Source organism: Podarcis tiliguerta, assembly GCF_965153285.1.
Source record: "Podarcis tiliguerta genome assembly, chromosome: 14".
NCBI classification, from domain to species: Eukaryota; Metazoa; Chordata; class Lepidosauria; order Squamata; family Lacertidae; genus Podarcis; species Podarcis tiliguerta.
The window spans coordinates 47,580,941-47,593,209 of NC_139547.1; the positions used below are offsets into that span (position 1 = coordinate 47,580,941).

General features: G+C 46.6%; 1 protein-coding gene across 1 annotated transcript; it reads left to right on the forward strand.

Annotated features, from left to right (window-relative positions):
* Positions 1-111: 111 nt before the first annotated feature.
* On the forward strand, positions 112-12,021 carry ATPAF2 (ATP synthase mitochondrial F1 complex assembly factor 2; the record flags this gene model as incomplete). The annotated part of the gene is made up of 8 exons (XM_083413773.1): positions 112-244; positions 2,602-2,646; positions 3,653-3,798; positions 4,629-4,726; positions 6,534-6,614; positions 7,327-7,439; positions 9,616-9,731; positions 10,703-12,021. 8 exons carry the CDS (start codon positions 112-114, stop codon positions 10,838-10,840), a joined length of 870 nt encoding a protein of 289 aa, XP_083269899.1. The 3' UTR covers positions 10,841-12,021.
* Between the last annotated feature and the right edge of the window lie 248 nt (positions 12,022-12,269).

A 12,269-nucleotide genomic window follows, 5' to 3' on the forward strand; every position in this document is an offset into this window, starting at 1 on the left:
AAGGAAAGGCGAAGCTACTTCTGAAGAATCGCTCATGGTTGCTTGGTCCCTTTCTTTGCCCTCATTGCCCCAAATTATTATTATTATTCATTAAATTTACCAAATACCAGAATGTGGTGGGGTGGTTTACAGCGCCTGTCATCAAGACACTCCCTTGTGGTCGGACGTCTCTGGCCATCTGTCTTCGTTCGTGGTCCAGTGTTATTGCAAGTGGAGTCAAGACGACCCTACACACCCCTGGCAGGTAAGAATTAAGGTTGCAGGCTGATCCTGGGTTTGCTGTGGTTGGGATTCATACTTTTTGATAGCTAGGATTGGAATGCAGGAAATGCAGCACTGAGACAGCACATAGTTACATGTAGCTCTGTGCCATTTATGGTGCCTGGCAGCTGCTAACAATAAAGTATTTCAGTTGAGTCTTTCTTAATTTTATGTGGAGTTGCTGGGAATTCAAAATGGAATGAGATTTTGCATCTAAAGTATGGCATGTGTTCTACCTCGGAGCTATAGCCTTCCTTAAATTAGGAACAGGTAATGTTTTTGGGCCAAGGGCTGCATGGTCTCCTTGGTCAGTTCCCTCAGACCTATATGCCAGAAGTAGAGGAGGCCAGAAGAGGCTGCATGCAAACAAACTGCTAACCCATGCAGAAGTCTACTTTATGTGCCATGCCTATTTTAATTCTTTTTTCTTATCACTGCTACTGAAGATTGGTGGGGGAGAAAATTTTGTGGGGGGGGGGTGGGCTGCAACAGAACCTCAGATGGGGATTTAGCTACCCCAGCCTTAAATATTTCTCCACCCCCACCCCCTGAAAAAAGTGTATGTTATAGTTTTCAGGTGTCATTTTCTCACAGTAGCAAACAGAATGCCTTTAGGATGCCCACAATTTCGTCGTAAAATAGATCATAAAGATAATAGGCTTCCCTCACTGTTGCTGTTTTCACTGCTACCATTCACCATGTTGCCTTAGAATCTGCAGATTTCATTCTGGCACCACACATTCTGCACATATCCATTGATAGATGTATCTGTTGTGATAAAGCCGAGTGTGCAGTGGCTTGCATGTGTGATCTGATCTGGTTTTAAGCCTTTCACAGAATCTTAAGAGTTGATAAGGTCTTAGGATTTGGATGGTTTTTTGATCTCCCTTCACACTGATGACAATTATCCTGCTGTATTGATCATCAAGACAGAGCCATGCTACTTATAAGTTTGGTTTCTCTGTTTCGTGAAGGCTTAGATGTACCCTCCTTGATAACAAATGATGTCTTTAGAAGACTTTAGAACTCAGCATGTGCTTTCTACAAACAAGTAACAGCAGCTTACTATCAGTGGTTTGAGATGCAGAAGTTCTTTTTTTCTTTTGCAGCTAGAGGGAGCTCTCTTTCAATCTGATGGCATCTAACATCTGCAGGCAGTGCATTCTGGGAGATGTAATTCACTGAGAAAATGGGCTGGACAAAGTCATTAAAATGATGTTGGTTGGCAGCTGATAGGCAGAAAGTCAATGGAAAGAGTGGCAGCTCCTCTGGGGTGCTTGGCTCCACTCGCTTACATTTTAGACAGTGAGCTACACCATGTACTGTATGTAAAATACATTGACCATTTATTACAGTATCTTATCCCAAAGGATGTTTTCTAAGAGATACATTTAAAATTGGTGGTTCTTGAGCTACCTGCACTCCCTTTTCTTTTATCTGTGGTACTTCACTGCCTCTGCAAAACATATACAGTGGTGCCCCACAAGACGAATGCCTCGCAAGACGGAAAACCCGCTAGACGAAAGGGTTTTCCTTTTTGGAGGTGCTTCGCAGGACGAATTTCCTATGGGCTTGCTTCGCAAGACGAAAATGTCTTGCGATTCCTGGGGTTTTTTTTCCTGCTCCCCACCCCCTTTTTCTAAGGCACTAAGCTGCTAATAGCCTTTTAGCAGCTAATCGGCTAATCCCTTAAACCTTTAATAGCCGCTAATAGCCGCTAAACCGCTAATAGCACTAATCCGCTAATGGGCTTGCTTCGCAAGACGAAAAAAACGCTAGACGAAGAGACTCACGGAACGGATTCTTTTCGTCTTGCGAGGCACCACTGTACTGGCACATATAAATGCATATTAAAAATTAGATTGCTAGCAGTTAAGCAATGGATGAAAAGAAGAAAAACCTAACTGTGTAAAGATCATCATAGATAGTTGAAAACCATGGTGGGAGGGTCAAGCATTCCTGAGCGCTGACTGTTGTGTATCTTTGAACAGAAAGATTCATATTGATTCAGTAATTGCAGGAGTGGGGAAAGAAACCAGTACAATGTAAAGAAGCTACATAAGAAGAATGTGCTGGATCAGGCTAACAGCCCATATAGTCCAGCATCCTGTTCTCACAGTGGCCAACCAGATACCTATGGGAAACCCTCAAGCATGAACTGATCCCAAGAGCACTTTTTCCTCCTATGTTCTCAAGCAACTGGTATTCAGAAGCATTACTACCCCCAGGCCTTCTTGATTTCAGTGGATCTGGACATATCTACATTTGTCTGGATTGTGAACATTGGGTATGTACATATTTTATTTATTTCTTAAACAGAGATATGTATTTTTCTTGCAGAAAGGAAAAGGTTCTACCAGAATGTCAGCATCTCCCAAGGTGAAGGTGAGCACCTCTGTGTACTGTAGTTTGTCTGTCATGCAGATGTTTGGAACAGGCTCATCTGGACTTCTTCTCCATCCCAGCTCAAGGTTATGTTAAGGTGAAAGGCAAAGACTTTGCCAAGGTGAGCTTTGTGGTGGAACAGGTGGAGCCATGCCTTCCATGCTGGCTCCTGTGTGTTGCAAAGGATTCTAATGCACCTAGAAGAGGGATATTGCAACACGTTCAGGAAGAGTTTTACTCAGGCTTTGGCAAATCTTTGGTGGAAGAGAGTTCTGTTTGTGAGGTTGCTGTAGAAAACTTTGATACCTTCATATGTGGCTGCAATGTCAGGATTTTTTCGCTGCAATTGAAAGCACACGTGTTTACACTGGTATTTCTCTGACCATTCATATAATTTTGCTGTCACCGTTTGACCCTGTTTTATTGAAGCATTTTGTTTTGCTTGTTTTGGACCACCTTGGTACTGTTTGCTGAAATTGAAGGGTGGGGGAAATAAATGAAGTGTTTAGTTATTGTTAAGAAAGCTATTTGTTGGTTTTCAGTGAAAGGGTATGAGTAGGACAGTGTTTCTCAAACTTGGGTCCCCAACTGTTGTTGGACTACAACTCCCATCATCCCTAGCTATCATGACCAGTGGTCCGGGATGATGGGAGTTGTAGTCCAACAACAGCTGGGGACCCAAGTTTGAGAAACACTGGAGCATAGCTGTCAACATTTCCCTTTTTTTAAGGGAAATTCCCTTATTCCAAATAGGATTCCTCGCAAGAAAAGGGAAAAGTTGACAGCTATGCACTGGAGTAGGAACTTCCATCATGGCACCATTCAAGAATTTAATATTGGATGCAGAATTCGTCACTGTGAGACTCAACTTCTCAAATAAATGGAACCCATCACAAGCCACTGGTCCTTAAAACTGCAAAGAGTGACTGGACAGTGTGAAGATAGTGTCCAGCAGAATCTCAAAAGCTGCAGGCTTAGTGGGTTTTTCTTAACCTTTCTTCTTCAGGTGGCTTTGAAATCAACTTGGACCACCGAAAACTGAAAACCCCCCAAGCCAAGCTCTTCACGGTGCCAAGCAAGACTCTGGCTCTGGCTGTGGCGACCGAATGGGACTCTCAGCGGGACACCATCAAGTTTTACACAATGCACCTGGTGTGTGAAGGAGAGGGTGGGGCATGTGAACAAACAAATGGAGTGTTGAGATTGCAGCCAATCTGTTCTCTTTGAGTTGTTAGGCAGAGCAGGATGTGCACCTGGTAGCTAATGTAGGGTAATGTTTGACTGAACTGTATAAATCAGATTGCAGGTGGGAGATACAGTTTTGAGTACTCCACTCAACTATGTCTGCATGTTGTGCTTTGTGTTTTTTAAGACCCTACAAAGTGGCATGTCGGGATAGATGCCCATCTAGCTCCACATTGTGCTATTTTTCTGCGTTACACCTTTTGCAACTTGGTGCCCTCCAGATATTTTGAACTACAGTGGTACCTCGGTTTAAGAACAGCCCTGTTTATGAACTATTCGGTTTACAAACTCTGCAAAACCAGTAGTGTCTCGGTTTGTGAAATTTACCTCGGTCTAACAATGGAATCCGAACGGTGGAAGGGAACTGGCAGCAAGAGGCCTCATTAGGGAAAGCACACCTTGGTTTAAGAATGGTTTCGGTTTAAGAACGGACTTCTGGAACAGATTAAGTGTGTAAACCAAGGTACCACTGTATAGCTTTCATCGGCCTCTACCAAACTTGTTGTGCTGCCTGGAGCTAATGAGAATTGTGGTCCAAAACAGAAAGGCACCAGGTTGGAGAAGGCGGCTGTTGCGAGGACTTCTGTACAGGAAGTATGACCATATTGATACAAGGTGTTTTACAACTTCAGAGCTTGTGGGGAGACTTAAATGGGGAATTGGCTGGTTCATTGCTTCAGCTGTGTCACTCTGCTAGTCTAGCTCTCGATTTCTGTAGCTTCTTTCTTGCCTTTCAGACAACCTTGTGCAACACAGCTTTGGACAACCCGTCGCAGCGAAGCAAAGATCAGCTCATCAAGGCAGCTGTGAAATTCTTGGAGACGGACACAGTTTGGTAGAAATGCATTCTGGGAAGGGGCTCCCTTAAAAGCTGGATATTAAAAAATTATCTGATCAGGGAATGAGAAAACCAGTGTTTCTGCAGTCACTGTGTAGTGGGTATGAATGAAAAATCCACTGCCACATTGAAGTAGAAACTGAAGTACCTCTCCAAATGCAGATAAATCCTCATTTATTGAATTCTACCTCATTGCTATAATCTCCATAAGATTGGCTGACCATTTTAGGTCGAGGGGCCTCATCACCCCATTGCATCCCAGATGTGGTCACCCCAGTGGTGGCATGTTCACATACGCAAGTGTGCAAGCACACCAGAGGGTGTCTGCTCTCCTCAGTTATCTCCCGCTTGGACTACTGCAGTGCACTCTACGTGGGGCTACCTTTGAAGGTGACTCGGAAACTGCAACTTGCTAGACAGGTGACTGGGAGTGGTCGCTGAGACCATAAAACACCGGTCCTGAGAGATCTGCATTGGCTCCCAATATGTTTCCAACCACAATTCAAAGTGTTGGTGCTGACCTTTAAAGCCCTAAATGGCCTTGGTCCTGTATACCTGAAGGAGCATCTCCACCCCCATTGTCCAACCCGGACACTGAGCTCCAGCGCCGAGGGCCTTCTGGCGGTCCCTCACTCCAAGAAGTAAGGAAGCAGACAGAGGGCCTTCTCGGTGGTGGCGCCCGCCCTGTGGAACAACCTCCCATCAGATGTCAAGGAAATAAACAACTATCTGACATTTAGAAGACATCTGAAGGCAGCCCTGTTTAGGGAAGTTTTTAATGACTAATGTTTTAATGTATTTTTAACCTTCTGTTGGAAGCCGGATGGGCGGCGTAGAAATAATGTATTATTATTATTATTATTTTTACTCACCTGAGCCATGTAGAGCAGCAGAGAAGCGGGACGGATACTTTTCTCCCCATCATGAGGTGGAAAATTGTACTCTCTGTCCTTCAAATCAGTCTGAAGAGCAGATAGTGACTATCTTATCCATCACAAAGCTGGGCTGGGCAGGAAGGTTGCTCTCCATCAGCCGAGCCCCACAATGTTGTTACCCACCATCACCTTGGCTTGGCTGATGGAGGGAGGGCAATTATTGGAGAACTTGAGAGAGACACCCTACACTTGCTTTTGTTGGTTTGCAAGCCCCCTCCACAGAGGCTGGCCCCTCTCGCTGTCCTCGGAGCTTGCATACCGGTAACCTCCTCTGGCTGACATCCAGACAGACCAGGGAAATTTTGATAGGCGACATTTTCCCAAGCGTGGGTAAATGCACACTCCCTGCTGCTTCTTCCCTAGCAGGGAAAGGAGACAAGTCAGAAACGTCTTTTACATTCTTTTATTTCTGACTACAGCACTGGAGAAAAAAACACGTCCTTTTAGTTCAGTTCTTCTAGCAAGTCTGACAAACTTCCCATGCACCCGCAAACGGAAGGTTTCAAATTACACTCCTCACAGAGCTCTGAGAAGCCTGTGAACCTCCTGGGAAATTCTTTCCCACCGATAGCCGCATCTTGTGATGTCAACAAGCTGGCTGTTTGCAGCTGCGATGTTTCCATATACTGACAGCTTTTACTCAGGAAGGTCCCTGAGTAACAGTACCATGCCACAGCTGGGACAGCATAGTCAACTTGAAAATTTTAGAGGGCATTTGTGTGCGTGATAAAATTGGGATTCACGGCTTTTTTTTGTCAGGGATTGGAAAAACAGGATTGAATCTTGGGAGGTGCAAGCTTAGCTGCATGGCACCTAATCCTGTTGTTCTTGATGGTACTTTTTTTTGCTTTGCTTCCACGGTATTCCAGCTACCGGGTGGAAGAGCCGCCTGCCTTGGTGGAACTGCAAAAGAATGAGTGGGATCCCATAATCGAGTGGGCAGAGAAAAGGTAAGCAAAAAGTCAGTGCCAAGGAAATGCTGATGATGCACAGAAACACCCTTGTCCCCAGAGGATGCTTGTGGCTCAGGGCACGAAAGTTAAACTGTGTTGGTTGGGGAGCCATTTAGATTTCTTAGGCCCATTTTTGAGCCTTCCTAGGGAAGACAGGTGGAGAGGAGAAAGGAATTGCAATGCTCTGGCTGCCAACTGCCTCCTCCAAAGGTATGTTGAAGGCCTATCACTTCTGTTCGCTAGATAGGTATTGTTTTTGTGTGTGTCCTAGATTAAAACTGGAGGTGCATTTGCTCTTTCAATGGCAACGGGCTTATTTTTTAGAGGGTTCGTTTCTACCCATCCCCAAGTTTCCTGTATGAGTACCTAAGCTTGAGTGCTCACAAAAAATCTACATACACACAGAGACTTTGCATAGGCTGCATGTGGCTTTGGAGGGATGTTTTTGAGGTTCTTGGATGTGACAGGATTCCTTTTTATAGCTATATCAACTTTTTACAAATGTATTTATGGTGACTATCTGTCATCTATCTATCTATCTATCTATCTAAATACAGAGCCCTCTCCAAATAAATAAATAAAAATCAGCCTTGCAACAAAATTGACCAGAAACCCAGAGGCTAAAAAACAGCCAGAGATACTTTTCTCAGTGAAGATGTTCTGGGTTTGCTCAAGAGTGTGGTCTATCTAAGCTCTGCTCTGCTTGCAGGTACAATGTTGTGATTGGCTCATCAACAAGCATCATGGGTCCCAGCATCCCGCAAAGCACGAAGGACACCTTTGTCAGCCACCTGGCATCGTATAACAGCTGGGCCCTTCAAGGTAAAAGGAGGGCTGTGTCCCGGGACTGTGTCTGCTGTTAGTCATACGCCATACCCTGCATCTGCCGGTTTTCTGCTTTAGCCAGAAATGTATTTTGATGTTCAGAATTCTTTAGTTGTTATCTCACCATGTGAGGTCAAGTGGGGGAGGCACACTGGGGGACCTTTCTGCATTTTTAAGAGAGACTTAATTTTTTTTAAAGAAGAGCCCTGCAGGATATGGTTCAGCACCCTGCTTCCCACAGTGGCCAATTAGTGGCCTCTGAGAAGCCCACAAGCAGGATGTAGAGGCAACAGCCTCCTCCTGTTTATCCCCAGCAATGAGTATTCAGGGATAGACTGCCTCTGAATATGGAAGTTGCATTTAGATGCCTGTGGACAGGTCTCCTCTTCCTTCTCCATGTCTAATCTGATGTGAGCACAACAGTAAAAAAGCGGGATACGAATCTAAACAAACAAAGGAGTTGTTATTTTGAAGCTGTTTAAGCGGGGCTGTCTTAAGCATATCCGGTGCAAAGATCCCCCCGCCCGCCCCACCCCCCACCCCATTTCCCAGAGTTGTCGTCCTTTTCCCAAGCCTCTGCAAGGATCGCTCTCCTCCCGCAGAGGCTTGGGAAGGAAGCTGCATGCCCACCAGCCCTATGGTTGACGGGGCAGAGCTGGCATGCGTGCAGGGAAAGGTGAGGCCACTGGCAAGGCTCCCCCACTCGCTGGGGCACCCCTGAGAGGCCAGTGCCCTGGCGCAATGCGCCAGTAAGCCCAATAGGAAAGACAGCTCTGTGTTTAAGCAGCAGTGGCCGTCAGCATGTTTTGTGGAGGCAAATTCCATAGATTAAATTATGTGTCCCGTGAATCGACTTTCTCTTGTTTGGTCCTGAATCTACAGCCTTCAATTTTAATCCTGGTACAGTGGTACTTCTGGTTATGTACTTAATTCGTTCCGGAGGTCTGTTCTTAACCTGAAACTGTCCTTAACCTGAGGTACCACTTTAGCTAATGGGGGCTCCTGCTGCTGCCGTGCCGCCACCGCGTGATTTCTGTTCTCATCCTGAAGCAAAGTTCTTAACCCGAGGTACTATTTCTGGGTTAGCGGAGTCTGTAACCTGAAGCGTATGTAACTTGAAGCGTATGTAACCCAAGGTACCACTGTATTACGAGGGAAGCAGGAAAAAAATACCGTATTTTTCCGTGTATAAGACGCACTCCTAATTTTGGGGACTCAAAATTAAGAAAATGGGGGGAGATTGCCCAGAGTTAAGAGTTTTTTTAGAGTTGTAGAGTCTGTCCCCGCGCCAGCAGAAGCCACAAACACACCACCCTATTGACGCAGCAACAGCCAATCCACACCAGCCCTTGCCGCAGCCATCAATAACACGTCAAAATAGCCACTGACAATCTCCGGCTCGTGGCAGCAACCAACCCCACGTCCACTTTATGCACTATCTGTGTATAAGATGACCCTAGATTTTAAACATATTTTAATAAAAAAAACCTTGTCTTATACACGGAAAAGTACAGTATCTTTTTTCAGGTTATACAGCATGTTAACAAAATGTCTGCTGTGTCCATTTGAGCCACCTTTGTTTTCCTACATGGCCTCCAGTAAACAAAAGAGAGAAACCTGAATGCTGCAGCCGAATAGGTCCTATTTTCTTACGCAGGAATAATGGAGCATTAGGTGTCTCCTCAAAAGGGACGCGGGTGGCGCTGTGGGTAAAAGCCTCAGCGCCTAGGGCTTGCCGATCGAAAGGTCGGCGGTTCGAATCCCCGCGGCGGGGTGCGCTCCCGTTGTTCGGTCCCAGCGCCTGCCAACCTAGCAGTTCGAAAGCACCCCCGGGTGCAAGTAGATAAATAGGGACCGCTTACCAGCGGGAAGGTAAACGGCGTTTCCGTGTGCGGCTCTGGCTCGTCAGAGCAGTGATGTCACGCTGGCCACGTGACCCGGAAGTGTCTCTGGACAGCGCTGGCGCCCGGCCTCTTTGAGTGAGATGGGCGCACAACCCTAGAGTTTGGCAAGACTGGCCCGTACGGGCAGGGGTACCTTTACCTTTTACTTTAGGTGCCTCCTCACCTTTTCTTGACTGCTCTTCTTGTCGCCTGAGATTGATTTGCACAAGAAAATGACTGGTTTCCTTCCCTCTCTCTTTCTGGTTTGGGGCGTTTCCCCCTCTTGCTAGGCATAGAATACATGATCACCCAGCTGAAGTCTCTGGTTCTCTCGATGAGTCTCCTCGACAAACACCTCACGGTTGAGCAAGCTGTCCTACTATCTCGTCTAGAGGAAGAATTCCAGGTAAACCTCGTTGTGACAGAGATCTGGGGCTTTGGGGCCAAGTTAATTTAGGGACCGTCTGCTCCCATTATGCACTTGCCTGCCAGATAAGACCAGCCTGTGGCTCTGAAAAAAATGTTTATGACACTGATGGATTCAGTTCTATATCACACCTTTTAACAAAAACAGCTAAGGTGACTTTTCTAAAAACAAATACCTAATGAAATAAAGGCCCTCCCCCCAATAAAATCAGCGTTGCAACAAAACCGAGCACAGCAGTAGATCCCAGAGGCTAAAAACAGCAGAAGTTACATAATAAATCACGATATTCTGGGTTTGCTCAAGAGTGTGGCAATTTTTTAATAACAATAAGATTTTATTAAAGCTTTTTCATAATACAGTAAGATAAAAGAAACTAAATAAAAACAAAAACAGCAAGAGAGAGAAAAGAAAAAAGAAAGAAAGAAACATGTGGCAAATCTAAGCTCTGCTTTGCCTCCAGCTATGGTGTTGTGATCTACAGTGGTGCCTCGCAAGACAAAAAGAATCCGTTCTGCGAGTCTCTTCGTCTTGCGGTTTTTTCCGTCTTGCGAAGCAAGACCATTAGCGGATTAGCGCTATTAGCGGCTATTAGCGGCTATTAAAGGCTTAAGGGATTAGCGGATTAGCTGCTAAAAGGCTATTAGCGGCTATTAAAGGCTTAAGGGATTAGCGGATTAGCGCCTTAGCGATCAGCTGTTGAGCGGCTTCGCGAACAGCTGTTAAGCGGCTTAGGGGCTTGGGGAAAAGGGGGGGGAGGGGGAAAAACCCGCAGCAACTCGCAAGACATTTTCGTCTTGCGAAGCAAGCCCATAGCAAATTCGTTTTGCGAAGCACCTCCAAAACGGAAAACCCTTTTGTCTAGCGGGTTTTCCGTCTTGCGAGGCATTCGTCTTGCGGGGCACCACTGTATTTCCAGTGAGGGTCTGATTATTCTTCTCATCTTCCTTCAGATCCAGCACTGGGGGAACATCGAGTGGGCCCACGACTATGAGATGTACGAACTTCGGGCCCGCACAGCTGCTGCCGCCCTTTTTGTTCAGCTTTGCTTAGAAAATTCCACGGTCAAGCACAAGCTGCTGCAGGACTGAGAATCTAGGGTGGGCATCGGTGGCACTGGGCAGACATGTAGAACATCCAGGACCGACTGAGTGGCGAAGAAAGGGAGCTGGTGTTGGTGGGGTGATGGAATCGCGCTACTCGTCCAAGGCTGACCTGGTGATAGCGGTCATCCTGATGGACCTTGGAGCCTTCGACTGACTGGGTGTGGCGATTCCCCCTGAACGAGGGGGCAGGAATGCCTGGCATCCATTTCCTTCTGTTCATCCTTAACCTGGCCCTTGGCACATCCAAGAAGACTTCCCTTCCTCGTACTACACACCCGGCCCTCCAGGCCCTCCAGGCTTGATGCCCCCAAGTTGTGAATTCCCAGGAGGAAATCCGTTCATTCCTGGAAGTGACAGGCACCGTCCAGCTGTGGCTATTTTGTAACTATTGTGGCCCCTATTCTCCTCGATTCCCTGGCTTACCAGCAGCAGCCCAGTTTGAGTTTTCCAGCAGGATGCACATTTTCCACAGGGAGGCAAGCCTCTTGAGCACAGCTGCTGCAGGGTGTTCATTTCGGCTGGGCTGATGCTGCCCACCACCCAACCTGATTGGAATCTGGACCAGTCTGTGGCGGGCAGTGTGGCACAGCCTCACCTCTTACCCAAGGTGGTGGCTCACTAGGGGCTCCTGACAAATCAAGAGAGAGCAGTCACTCCCTTTGCTTCTCTCGAAACGACAATGGCTTGCGCTGTGGGCATCAGTGCTCCCCCATTTAGAATTAAGCGGGGTCTTGGCAGCCTCTGTTGCACAAGGGGTGAAGATGTGAAACCGCTGCTGGGCACTTTGGACAGCATGGAGGGGGTGTAGGCACCTATTTGGCATCTCAGCAGGCGAATCACGGCTGCTTTTATAGCAAAGGTGGTATGATGCTAATCTGGTGCATTTGCTCTGACCTGCCCTCCTCGCTGCCTCCCCCTTCTCTCTGTAGTAAGCTGCAGCAACAAGTTATCTGCAGTTGGAGGGAGCCAGAACCAGAGTTAAGTCTCCCTATATTCCCCTAACCATTGCACGTCCTCCCATAGTTTCATAGCAGGCCTCTGTGTCTCCAAGGAAGCCAGAGACTGCTATGGCGGTTGTTTTCACCCCTTTGTGTACCCAGCAGAGAAAAATGCATTCTTTCCCCCTCCCTTGCAATTTGATTAAATATTCCTGTTTGGTGCCTCTACATGCAGTATGGATTTGTGTGTGCGTGTGTGCATTTGTTTGTCTAAAAGGAGTTGGTTTCAGTGCCAGAGCTCTCTGGCCCAAACATTTGCTTTGCAGCTGCTTCCAAGTTCAGCTAAAGCGAAAAGATTTTGGGTTGCAGAGCTGGATCCCTGGAGAGCTAACCTAGGTAAAGGCCATTCTAGGCAAAGCTGGTCTGAACCTGATTTTTAGGCTTAGGTTGACCTCTAAGAGAATGTAGAGAGCGCG